The 14,000-nt window shown below is 33.3% G+C and overlaps 2 protein-coding genes across 6 annotated transcripts; both read left to right on the top strand.

The window, feature by feature from the left end:
• Positions 1-385: 385 nt before the first annotated feature.
• Positions 386-895, top strand: LOC111886495 (uncharacterized mitochondrial protein AtMg01250-like). Its single transcript, XM_023882748.1, has one exon. The coding sequence runs from the start codon at positions 386-388 to the stop codon at positions 893-895; it is 510 nt and encodes a 169-aa protein (XP_023738516.1).
• Positions 896-6,517: 5,622 nt separating this feature from the next.
• On the top strand, positions 6,518-8,615 carry LOC111886524 (probable E3 ubiquitin-protein ligase RHB1A). 5 transcript variants are annotated; one of them, XM_023882779.2, is made up of 5 exons: positions 6,519-6,673; positions 7,350-7,464; positions 7,538-7,919; positions 7,994-8,103; positions 8,426-8,615. In XM_023882779.2, exons 2-5 carry the CDS (start codon positions 7,399-7,401, stop codon positions 8,456-8,458), a joined length of 591 nt encoding a protein of 196 aa, XP_023738547.1. In that variant the 5' UTR covers positions 6,519-6,673; positions 7,350-7,398; the 3' UTR covers positions 8,459-8,615. The 5 variants fall into 5 exon arrangements, with proteins under 5 accessions (XP_052625118.1, XP_023738547.1, XP_023738550.2 ...); XM_052769159.1 differs by lacking the exon at positions 8,426-8,615 and adding an exon at positions 6,825-6,890 and having other exon boundaries at positions 6,536-6,673; positions 7,994-8,399; XM_052769160.1 differs by lacking the exon at positions 8,426-8,615 and adding an exon at positions 6,825-6,993 and having other exon boundaries at positions 6,536-6,673; positions 7,994-8,399.
• The last annotated feature ends 5,385 nt before the right edge of the window (positions 8,616-14,000 follow it).

Here is a 14,000-nt window from a genome sequence, read left to right as displayed (position 1 = left end):
TTATCAGGCATTTTGAAAACACTGGTTCTATTGTAATGGGTTGCAACTTATCTTTCATAACCCTAATTCCAAAAGTCTCTGATTAACTAACATTGGGAGATTACATGCCGATTAGTTTAATCGGGTGTATGTACAAGCTAATTTCCAAGTTGCTTGCACTTTGGCTAAAAAAGGTGGTGGGTTCAGTAGTAAACGAAGTTCAATCCGCTTACATTGAAGGAAGGAATATATTTGACGGTCCTTTGATCATGAACGAAATTCATTCTTGGGCAAAAAAATCAAAAAAGAAAATTTTCTTATTCAAAGTAGATTTTGAAAAGGCATTTGATTCGATTAATTGGCAATACCTCAATTCCATTATGGAACAAATGGATTTTGGTCCTAAATGGAGAAACTGGATAATGGGTTAAGCTGCCTTTCCTTATCCTATGCATCGGTGTTGGTCAACGATTCTCCCACTGATGAAATCGCCATCACTAAAGGAGTTCGACAGGGTGATCCCCTATCCCCATTCATGTTCATAATAGCGATGGAGGGACTGCATATTGCAGTCAAAAGTGTTTGTGACAAAGCTATGTTTCATGTAATCAAAATACCCAATAACTGCCCAATTATATCCCATCTCTTCTATGCGGATGATGTAATTTGTGCAGGTGAATGGGATCGAGCAAGTATCAAGAACTTATCAGTAATCCTGAAATGCTTTCACATTTCTTCAGGGTTGAAAGTCAACTTCCTGAAATCCCGTCTATTTGGCATGGGAAGCTCAACTATCGAGTTACAAGGCATGGCAAGAGTATTGGGATGCTTGATTGGTAGCTTTCCATTCACGTATCTAGGTATACATGTTGGGGGCGAATATGAACCTGCTAAAGCATTGAAACCCGATCATTAACAAATTTAAATCCAAGCTCTCAGATTGGAAAGCCCAGTCTTTATCATTCGGTGGTCGTATCACACTAATCAAATCGGTCTTAAATTTCCTTCCAACATATTACTTGTCTCTTTTCAAAGCTCGACAAGGAATCATAGATTTTCTGGAGAAGATTAGAAGAAAATTTTTATGGGGTGGAAGTGATCTAACAAAAAAAAGATTCATTGGGTCAATTGGGCTAAAATAACACCTCCAACCGAGGACGACGGGTTGGTAGTGTCAACAATAAAAGCCCAAAACTTATCACTCCTGATCAAATGGTGGTGGCGGCCACTAAATGATCAAAACAGTCTTTGGAAAGGGGTGATTACAAGCATTCATAACTTGGGATGTTTGGTGTGGCACAATCCCATTCCAAATAAAATTCCCCTACCTGTACGCTCTCGAATCAATCAAATGTAGTTTTCTGGAGGACCGTATTTTTGTGGCAGGTTTTCATTGGTCATGGAGGCGAGAACCATCGTACCATTCTGAATTACAGGAGTTGTTACAATTATACAAGGACATCGGTGACCTAGACATTACGGAGAGACCTAAAAAATATGGTTTCAAATTTGGTTTGTCCTCAGACGGGAAGTATAAAGTCAATATTATGAGATGTCTCATTGATTCCAGACTGATCACGTATAAAGGCATTACTATATGTTGGTCAAAAATTATACCACTAAAAGTACGTTGCTTTGTGTGGCATGTAGTCTTGGACGGAATCCCGATAGCAGAATCTTTACGAATTAGGGGCATAAATAGTGCAAACCAGGTTTGCAATCTTTGTAACAAAGGCACAAAGACGGCGGAACATCTTTTTCTTCAATGCGAGTTTGCTTAAAACGATCACTTCTGGATTATTAAATGGTGTGGGGTTCAAGTTAACAGGTTTTCTAATATCTTGGATCTCCTTGACACTTTTTCACAGAAGGTTACTTGTAAAACAAGGAGCTCAGTTGGAAAAACCATCGTGTTCTGTCTAATTTGGCATATCTGGTTAGCAAGGAATGAGAAGGTCTTTAAAAACATCATGGTGAACCCAACTACTGTGGCGGACAACATCATTATTACTTCGTTCTCTTGGTGCAAGCACATAAATAATCAGGGGTACGGTAATTGGATTAAATGCAGTTGCTCTTTGTTTGAGCACTTAAAACTATAATTTAGCATAATCACGTTTTGTTTTCTCTTTCTATTTCCTTGTATCTTTGGAATCGATTTAGCTCCTTGCTTTCGTGTTCCCTTTTATTTATATAATTATTTTCCTTTTCCAAAATATATATTGTCACACCCTCGAACCGAGTAAACGGCGGAAACATCCGGGGGCGGATGACGTCATGTACAGTATCATAACAATTGTATAATAGAGATCAAAGCAAACATAACCATCATAAATATAATTGATAAAGTTACATGGTTTGTATTTGTTACATGTTTCAAAAATCAATTACAATATGATGATATAAGACTAAATGACGTCTTAGCGTCTCGTCTTCAAAAGCTTGCCGATACTTGTCTTAGTGATTCCCTGAGAATACAAGTAGTTTTGAAAGGAGTGTCAACAATTAAGTTAGTGAGTTCATAAACATTTTGCATGAAAAAATAGCGTATTTGTTCCTTGAAAATAATAGTGTTTTCTTCCAAAAAATCTAATATTTTCTATTAAATGAACTGTAGTCTTAATACCCTAAGACCAAAAATCTATGAATATCATTGTACTTGAAAATAGTATAAGGTAGTTTTATGTCTTTATAAAACTATTTGGAATGTATGTAAGTTGTATTGTACTATATATATAGTGTACTGTAGTGTATATGTGTAAAACCCTTTGAATGCATGTTTCCAGAAATGTAACTGTATTATATTGGAAAATAGTGCAACGTAGTTTTATCTAAATAAAGCCATTTGAAGGTATGTATGTAAACCAAATGTATTGTTAATACCTAATTGTGAGTTTTATAACCATCCTAGCGACTAGTGACTAGTGACATGCACAACATTATTCAGGCGTTAGAATGGTACGACATTTGTCACCCCAGACTTACTTGTAGGTAATACTTTTGAATTTTGATATGGGCTACCTATCTATGTAGATATTTGTAGTGGATCTATTGTATTTGGAAAGTAATCATTATATCCTAAACAATTTTATATACAAAGTGAGAAATCCTTCTACCTTAAACTATTTATAAACAATTTTACAAATATGCAATCTATTTTAAATTGTTAAGTATTAATATTCTGAATTGAAAATAATAATAACAAATGTGGAATGACCATATACAAAGTAAAAATATACAAGCAGAAATTCATGATTTCAATGTTAAAAACATCACCATCTCCTCCACCTCCACCCTTAAACAATATCATTATTTTTTTCATTAAATTCATTTATATGTTTTATTAACAATATTAATAATACAAGTTCAAAAAATAGTATTCTTATTTATATTTTTAATAATAATAATAATAATAATAATAATAAGGGTTTTGTTTGCAGAAAAGTCATAATAATTTTGTTTACAGAAAAGTCCTAATATCTTTGTTTATAGAAAAGTCCAAATATTTTTGGTTAGTTTACGAAATAGTCTCAAATTACTTTGGTACCGGTTTTAACCGGTCAAAAAGGGTCAAACTGTAAATTTTTGCCGGTTTTCAGGATTTTTTCGTTCAAAAACAAAATCTTGAGACTAAAATGTAAATTTTTCGTAAATATTGAGACTTTTCTGGAGATTTACCATATATATATATATATATATATATATATATATACATATGTACGTATGTATGGAAAAATGAGTATACCTTACAACACTATATAAGCTTAGGTACACAATCCATATATAATATGTCGTTTTGCATAATATTTTCATTTGTAATCATTCACGGTTCTTAATTTTCAACCCAACTTGATTTGTTTCGAAATTTTTTGAAAATTTGTTATTTATGTATCCCTTGCATCTTTTTCATTTTCATTTGTAGTAAATATAACCATATAGTTTTTCGACAAAAGACGTAACGTATGAGGAAAATAAAAGTGAACGTCATAAATGTTTTGATGTAAATCAAGTTATGTGTTGAAGTTTAAGAGGCTTTGACGATTACAAATGCAAATATGATATAAAATAACGTAATATGATGGAGTTAGGTACCTAAGCTTATGTAGTATTGTAAGATATATTCATTTTCCTCATATATATATATATATATATATATATATATATATATATATATATATATATATATATATATATATATATATATATATATATAGGAGAGAGAGAGAGAGAGAGAGAGAGAGAAAATTGCAAGAATGGTTCATGAGGTATGCCAAAAATTGTCATTTCGGGCCAAACAAGTTTAGAGTAACAAAAATGGTCTAGAAGTTTCCATTTTATTGCGAGTTTGGTTAATTTTGGTTTATTTTTTACATATAATGGCGATTTTGCCCTTTATATATATATATATATATATATATTTTTTTTTTTTCATTTTTTTACAGAAATAAAAAAAAGAAAATGAAAATGAAAATACTCTCTCTCTCTCTCTCTCTCTCTTATGTTATCCATCATAGACACATCTTCTTCTTTCTCAAGAACACTCAAGAACATCTTTCACCACCACCACACTGTTCTACCGCCGTCTGCCACCACCACAGTCGCCACCTAATAAATAATGTTTTACACAAATGGTTGGTAATGTATTTTGGATTATCATATGCACCTAGCATTTTAATACAACTGATGACCCAGGTGTCATGCCCATTTATTGAGAAAATTGTAGTCATTTACTTTTGACAACATTCTGATCTTAAACCAAAGAGAGAAGGAACACCAAGAACATTTGTGAGACATATATAGTACATTACAATAAAATGAATAGTATGTTTTTCTAAAAAATGTAGTATTTTACATGTCTTCATCAGTACCTACAAGAACTTGGGAAGACGTATCCATAAACTTTATTTTTAATCTTCCAAGGAATCAATGAGGAGTAGCTCGATTCTCAAAGATGTCACTCTTTGTATTGTTCAAGAAATCTTCTGATCGTGTTAATGGTACTAAAATTTTCTTTCAGGAAATTTCCCTGCCAACATAGCATCCCTAAATAAATCACCTCTTACTGGTATACAAGTATAATAAGTTTCTATCTCATGTCTACATAGTGTCCTTAAATCAATCATGTCTGACCGGTATACAAATATGATAAGTTTCTATCTCATGTTTGGCTAACTCTATGTCGATGTTTTGAAATATAATCAAACTTCAACAACACTACCATTCACAATCAGTTGGGGAAATTGAAGTTGTTAATTGTACCCATGGAAACATGATCTGATGTTTGTGTGAGCATAAGCAAAATATAGGTTATGTAACCTTAACACACATTGAATTTGCGTAATTAGTATTATATACAACTCTATTAGAATCTCACTGTTTGCTCACGACGTATAGTGGAAACCCCACAAAGATGTGGAGGAGAAGATTTCCCAAACGGATGCTAACAACAACACAATGCCAATCGTCGCAAAAAAGAAAAAAAAAAATCCCAATTTAGACCATCAAATTTGATTTCCCCATATTTCTTTATTTTGTTTTATTTCATTTCTATGAAGGAATATTTGAATATCATAGTATATGATCTTTAAATGTTTATTTATGTGATTAATTTGGAGAACTTAATTTTGACTTGAATTTTCAAAAATTTGATACATTTATCAAATGGATTTGCGCTTCCCGAAGGGAAGGAGAATGGTCCCAAAATATCAGTTTATTAGTTACTTGATACTTTGATAGTCAGACACCAATTAGCGAATTGTTGTTCGAAACGTCAAAGTATATATTCTTGTTTACATACTCTTGTGAAACTACTATAATCGAATTATGCAACTAAATGACACCACATGATTAATATCCAATAATCTGACTAATTTTTGTTGTAATACGTTGTAGATATGTTTCCCTAATGATTTACAAAACATATAAAAAAATCGTGAAATAACGTAATTCCCATATTATCACGTGTTTTGTAGCTACACTTTGATTTGTAATATTTTGGGTCAATGGTGATAGTATTTTCTTTTAAACTACAAAATTGGTTGTAGTTGAAATTTTAACATAATTACTATTTCACGAAAGTAGAATAAATACACAGAATTGTAACGACTTTTTGCAAAATCACATGATGCATATACATGTGACGTTCACAAAATAAAAGATCGATCTATAATAGTAGCATCTTACAAGACTACATTCACAATATAAATGCTCAATGTATATATATATATATATATATATATATATATATATATATATATATATATATATATATATATATATATATATATATATATATATATATATATATATATAAAATTATTTTTTTAATTAATATTAATATTCCTTTACATTTTTTGTTATATGATTAGCCCTACACACCAATCAATTAACCCAAGTTAGAAGTGGTCCTAGAGAAGCGCGTGGATATTGAGGCGAGGTTGTTAAAAGTCAGTAACCCAACCTGGCTTTTGATTTTTCTTTATGAAAAGAATTCCACACGCGTCACAACCACATTTGACGAGTATCCAGGTATCTATTCTCTTTTAAACTATCCCATTAAAATATTCATTTTCCCACTTATTTTCTATTGTTTTTCAAATTCCTTCATTACACGGAATCCCACACCATTTCCATTTCGTCTCTCCCGCTGAGCCGAAACCACACGACTCCACCCGATTCAATCCCTCAAGTTTAGGTACGCACTGTCATAAAAGCGTCTTACTGTGTCTGTGTATGTTTTTGGTGTTCATTAATCTGGGAAAACTTAATTACCTAATGTTTTCATAGTGTAATTCTGTCAGAATCGGGTTTGATTTTGAGCTACTGGTTGCTTTGTTTGATTGCAGGGTGAAGTTATTTTAGGGTCTGGTTTTGGTTATTGGTTATGTCCACATGGACAACAATTCAGAAAGGTTTTTATGTGTTTACGATTTTGCATTGAGTCGGTGTGTATTTTAGTTCATCTGTATCGATTATATATTGATCGTGATCTACGAAGATGAGTAAAAGTAGCAGGTGTATATCGAATTAAGCGTGAATGATTAATTAATTTGAATTTTTCCTACTGTTAGAGTGATCAGATGCTGTAGGATGATCAGGAAATTGGATTTACGAAAGCTGTTAGATTAATCATGATCTGTATGATCTCTCTGTGTGTTTACCTTCATGGTTTTTACTTTCCTTAGTTTGCTAAGGGATAACTAGTGATTTCTTATTGAACTTCAAACGCTCTTAGTTGTTACTTTGCAACTCTGTTACATAATCGACATATAATAAATACTTATTTCCATGGATATAAGGATCTGTTTATTTGATCATTGTTATGCAACCCTTCATGAAATTCTACTGATACACAGTTTCCTTTGCTACAGAACAGAAAGCCATGAGAAGTACTTGGATCATACACACAAGTGAATAAATATGGGAGGCTGCTGTTGTTGTTCTTCAAACCGTGTAGAATGGAACAATTCACCCCGATTATATCATGTTAGTGAAGTCTTTTCTCTTGTACCTTGATCCCTCTGTTTTTCTATTTCCAATTTTTCCATTTCTTGTACAGTATCCAGTAGTATCAGAGGATCGGCAGCCATTATCAGCACACAGTGGTGTAGCTTCTGTTGTTCCTACAGGGCTTTTAGTTGATACAAATCTTGATACTTCCATACCAGACACTTACAGACACCCACCAGCACCTTTACCATATGAAGCAATTGTTGGGGATCCTCAAACTCAAACTCCTCCTGTGCAAACAAATTGTTCTGACCCTATTGAAGATATAAAAATCAGTAATCATGGTGAAAATCTGGCTAAGGAAACCATGGAATCTGATTGCAAAGACCAAATTGATATCAAACTTGTTGCTACTGAAGAAGACGATGGCGAAGTCAAGAAGTCAAATGCACCTTTTGTAGCCCCTGAGGAGTGTCCTACATGTCTTGAAGGTAAATGCTTATATTAATCAAATCTATTGCTTCGAGATTATGGAAGCGTTTTAATTTCTTTTTCTTCTATGCAGAATATGACGAAGAAAATCCAAAAATAGTCACGAAATGCGAGCATCATTTTCACTTGTCGTGCATTCTTGAATGGATGGAAAGAAGTAATACGTGCCCTGTGTGCGATCAGGTTACTCCAAATTTCAATTTCAACAATTTTCATATGGTATTCAAGAACGTTTTAATTCGGAGAAATAGTTTTAAGAAAAATTGTTGTTGATATATGATAAATATCGAAAATACCCTTTGGCAAATACAAGAAATTCCAGGGTCCAAATCAATACCATTTATTTATCATGAAAACTTTGGGCAAAAAAAAAGTTTTTGTTTGTATTGTTCCTTTTTGTGATAAAAACCTTTCAAAGTGAACATGTGAAGCCTACAAACAAAGTACAATTATTATTATTTATATTGTTTTTATTCTGATTAACTTTGTGTCATCTATCGTCCAGATAATGGAACTCAACTTTCCGATCAATGACTAGCGGTGGAGTATTCATTTGTAGTATTAGTTTCAAACATAGTTAGGTCTCATATTTTTAATTCTTTTTTATTTTTTTTTTATTTTTGTTATTTGGATGCATAGTATCTTTTGTTAATTCCACTGGAAATAAAAATAGAATATACGAACTTGAAAGGCAATACCCACATGGATATTTTCCGTAACAAATGACATATAAGGACCATATATATGATTAGAAAAAAAAAAAAAAAAAAGTTGATCCACCAGTGCAACAATTACAGGGACCATTTCTGTAATTTACTCTTTAATCTATAATTATTCATACTACTAATGCTTAAGATTGAAAAAGTCATTAATTATGAATTTATTTTGACGCTATCTTAGTAAATGCTAGGCTATGATGTGGTGCAGTTTAGAGTTAAAAATGCAAACTGCCTAGCATAATTGGTTTGACAAAATTACAAAACCGAGTGCACAAAAAATGTAAACCGCGTAATGTATTGTTATATTTATAGAGTCTATTGATGATAGGTGCATTGAAAGCGCATTAGACTTCAATGAAATGAATCTTGTCATCTTGATATTGCTAAAAATGAAATGGGGTGTTCAAGAATCAATAATATTGATAAAAAAAAAAAAGCTGAAGAATTTGGTAAATTGAATAAAGTGGACGTTTCAAGGATCAAAAGTGATGAAGACAAAAGAGTTGTGTTGTGTCCTATGAATCTATTTCATATCCATCCCGACAATGATGCAAAGAACAATGACAATAATACCATGATCTTTGTCAAGATTGTGGTATTATTGAATTCAAAATTTAACAATAAATTTTGGTATTATTAAGTTTATCATTCTTGAATATGAATCTATTTCATAACCATCTGACAATAATACCATGAATTCAAAATTTGACAATAATTTGAATTCAAAATTTATCATTCTCGAACATGCTGCCAAAAATCCTCATGATGTTGCGTTTGGAAGCATACCAAATAGTTCTAAATGGAAGAAATATAGGAGCAATGAAGTTTGGCTGTTAATTACTTCGATAGGTTCTTGATTAAACCTCCTCTTCATTCCCAGAAAAATAGCCATTTGTTATGCAGAAATTCTCTAAGGGTTGGTTTGATAACATCTGTGGGTTTGTGACGTTGCTGAGAGCAAGGAAAACCCATTTCGCCATTATTATATTTCACTTCCATTAAACCTCTTCTTAACTCTAATAATTTATAGAGAAACCTGAGGTCTAAACTCTAAACACATTGGAGACGGATGCCAAGAGCCCAAGAGGAAGAAGGAATCTTGTCTTAAGAAACTCGAGAAAATGATAGACGAAGAAAAAGTAGGTGGGGAGAAAACTACTATAAGGAAATGAAGAAAAAAAAAAAAGATGGAGAAACCGACTTATATCAAAAACAAAAATTAATTGACAAGATATAATAACGGTAAAAGGTAATTTCATATCCATTTAACTTCTTCATCAACAACATTAACTCTTGACCGGATCATGATGTTAATATAAATAAATATCAAGGTTCCTGGTCCAAATGAAAAATAATAATTTTATGGATGAAAGCCATAACATTTGACATAAAAGTCGCTTAATATAATATTCTTTTTATTTGATTATAGGAACTTGTTCGGTCACGATTTTGACTAACCAAACGAAAATTCATTTAAGAAAATCTAGAACAATCAAAGAGTTTGTAGTTTAGCGATATCAACTTGTCATTCTTTTTTGAGGTTGAGAGTTCAAGTTTTTTATGAGATATATGTGAAATTGAAGAGGAGTTTATATAAATAGATTAGATTTACCGTTTATATATATATATATATATATATATATATATATATATATATATATATATATATATATATATATATATATATATATATATATATATATATATATATATATATATATATATATAACAACTAATCAAAGAAAACACACCCTTATGCACCATGGTCATTGAACTTAGGGACTGTTTGGCAGGATCTGAATTTTTAAGAGGCCTGAATTTTTAAGATCTGAATTTTAAATATGTTGTATGGTTGGAACCTCTGAATTGTTGTGATGAATTATAAAAATGACAGTTTTACCCTTATGTTGCTTAATAATTATAAAAAAAATATAAACCCATACAAAATCCAAATTAACATAAATCCAAATTAAAATAATATAATAAAAATAACCATTTTTACCCTTTAAAATAATAATATATACAACAAATCTATTAAAAAAAAATTAAGAAATCCATACAATACATTATTAAAGTGAATAGCAAATACAAAAACTCATAAGAAATCTATCAAAGATGCCTCATATGATCTTTAGTATTCACGATTCCATTTTAGGCTCATTTATTCTCTTCATCTTTTAGTGCTCATTTAGTATTCATCTCTTTTGATTTATCTTGATTTTTTGTTGTCTCTGATTTCATTTAAGAGAATGAGCATCATAGAAAGATTTCTCTGTGACTTGAAAAGTTTACAATCAATCCATATCTACAACCTACATGTAAGGAAATTTGTTCAATCCCCTGTCTTGGTGTATTAACAATAAAGTCAAACACTTTATCAAAAGATGATTTCATTTAGGCATTTCATGAAATGGCTCATATGCTAGTAAATGTAATATCTAAATGTACATTATGTGACATATCTATATATTAAAACCTGTTTCCAATTGCATCTCAACACGTAAAACCTTCAACCAATCAAATTGCTAGTTTTTTTTTTGTAATCGTCAACAAATGATACCAGATCAAGATTGTTTTGTTGATGTGTCACACCCCCGAACCGGACGGCGGAAACGTCCGGGGGCTTGTGCGTGACTTCATCCTTGTAATATCATCATATGATATATAATTGAAACATAACATCATTATCATCACATATGTAATATAACAACATACATTGTTTAGATCGAGTATTGTGTTTAAATATTACATGCCAAAATAATTAAAGTATGATGAAACAAAATATAACAAAACATCCTTTAGATTGTTCAACCCAACCTGCTTCAACGGTTTTCTGAGAATACAAGTTAATTTGCAAAGGTCAACATAAAGATATTGGTGAGTTGATAAGCATGTTTGAGAAAATGATTTGTATAACTTGTAATCACAAGAAAATCCTACATTTTCTTAAAATAGTTTAGTATGTTTGTGTCCGATCGTGTATTAATGCATGTGTGTTACTGTTTAATATAATTCCAAAAGCGAATGAAGAGAATGTAAAGAGAATGCCCCCAGGCAACCCTATGTTGCCTGTAAAAGAGAATTCTGGTATATCAACCCCCGAGATTGAGTACCAGTGCAAGTATGTTCCAGAGTAATCCAAAGAGAAAAGAGAATGGTCTCCCGTAAATTTTATAATGTTAATTCCTCTAAGTGAGTCGTTATAACCATACTAGATAATGACAATTTCGCCTGTCTTGGCGTTTATAGACACCGACGGAAAATAAAATAAGGTTTTCGTCACCCTAGACTAGCGTAGTCTAACTGTAACGAACAACTCAGGTGTGAGGTGTCATCCCCGTATAAATCTATACACAAACCCCCGCTCTCCTTCCAAAAGACTCTGGTTATAACTATAGGCTACGATCGTACACTCAATAGCTGTCAACCGACACGTCTCACTAGATCCTTTATCGAATTTACGCGAAGAGAAACATATAAAACACATTCCAGACCCAATGAACCATGTAAGTGAACAACTGAGGCTCACTAAACATGTAAGTCATTTCCAGGTTCGCAAGGAATGAGATTTTATAACATGAGCCCAAAATATATGTAAAAGGACAACTAAGGCCCATTTCACACGTAAGGTATTTACAGACCCAAATAGCATGCAAAGAGTATCCAAGGTCTGTCGAGCATGTTAATGGGTCAATTGTAACACCGTAAATTTCAAAACAATTTTTTGCATTTTATAAAAGCATAATTCATTTAGTATTCATAAAACATCAGTGTTTGAAACTCAAATCCATAACATATAAAAATCCCAAGATCTCATAACATAAAAATCCCGTGTGTGTACTGATCAGGTCGGCGCCTTCCCGCAATCATCACTAGTACCTGAAACAAATGACACCAAACACTGTAAGCACAAAGATTAGTGAGTTCCCCAAAATACCACACATAGCACATATTAGCCACTCGAGGCTATAACTCTATGGGTCCGTGGACCCTACTCTGTGAACCCTTTGGTTCTAACTCTGTGAACCTTCCGGTTCCAACTCTATAAACATGCACAACATAAATCACATAGAAATAATGCAGTACAACACATAACATACATATAGCATACAAATACTCTGTCACATAACTCTGATTACCTACTCAAGGTAAAGTATAGTGAGAAGACTCACCTCGCGTATCTCGATAACTCGCAAATCCCTGAAATCACTAGTGCTCGATCTCCCGAGCTATAGTCCTCCTATAACACAATACATCTCTAATTAACACTTTCCCAACTAAGGTTGACTAACCCTATCAAGTCAACACTGGTCAACTCTGGTCAATGGTCAACGGTCAACTCAACTCGCCGAGTCTGGCGTGGACTCGCCGAGTCTCTACGGGGACCCGATTCCTCTGAGTCCCTTCCGACTCACCGAGTCACTCACCCGACTCGGTTACTCAAACCTTGGTTCGAAATCACTGAACAACCTGCACCAACTCGTCGAGTCTGGAAATGGACTCGGCGAGTGCATTCCATGCACAACCCCAAATGACCTTCTGAGGTCAGATCTGCTTCACTAACTCATAGATCCAGTCCTTCCAAGCTTATTCATCACGTAAAGTTCATGTCTTGGCGCTCATAACACACCTAATGACTCATAAATGGTGTTTTGACCTCAAGCGCAAAGACCCCAATCCAAAACCTCCATGGATTCATAAAAATCTTGGACAAAGGGACACTCTGGACCTCCAAGGGTCCAGATCCAGAACCTAACTCGCTTAAGGGACCAACGAAGCACTAGATCTAGCCACAAAAGGGCTCAATAAGCCCTAAATCAACATGAACATCACCATAACAGAGAATGGTTCGAAAATAGTACCTCAAACGTGATGTTCTGGCCCTCATATCTTCAGGAAGTTGATACTCTTGTTTCCCCTTGGCTATTGCTTCCTTTCCCTTGCTAGATAACACCTCCAAGGTCAACAATGGCTCCTTATCTCACTCCAAACGCTCAAGCTCACTAGGGTTTCACTCTGGGGACTGGTGAGCACAAATGACGGCCATAAGGCCCTTTAAATAGGCCCCAAACCCGAGAAATTAGGGTTTCATTAAACAACGCAGACTCGCCGAGTCCACCAATGTGACTCGTCGAGTCCGGTCATTAATTCGGGTGAGAAATCGCGTCTCTACTCGGCGAGTCTTCGCACCAACTCGTCGAGTTCTTCCACAAAACTCAAAATAAAATGAATAAATATAATACCTGAAATTTCGGATGTTACAATTCTCCCCCACTTGAATCTGACTTCGCCCTCGAAGTCTCATTCCTGAAATAGCTCCAGATGCTGCTCCCGCATCTCACGCTCTGGCTCCCAAGTCAA

The sequence above is a fragment of the Lactuca sativa genome, chromosome 3, assembly GCF_002870075.4.
Source record: "Lactuca sativa cultivar Salinas chromosome 3, Lsat_Salinas_v11, whole genome shotgun sequence".
Taxonomy (NCBI): domain Eukaryota; kingdom Viridiplantae; phylum Streptophyta; class Magnoliopsida; order Asterales; family Asteraceae; genus Lactuca; species Lactuca sativa.
The sequence above is the reverse complement of the archived record's forward strand: the minus strand, read 5'-3'. Positions and strand labels throughout refer to the sequence as shown.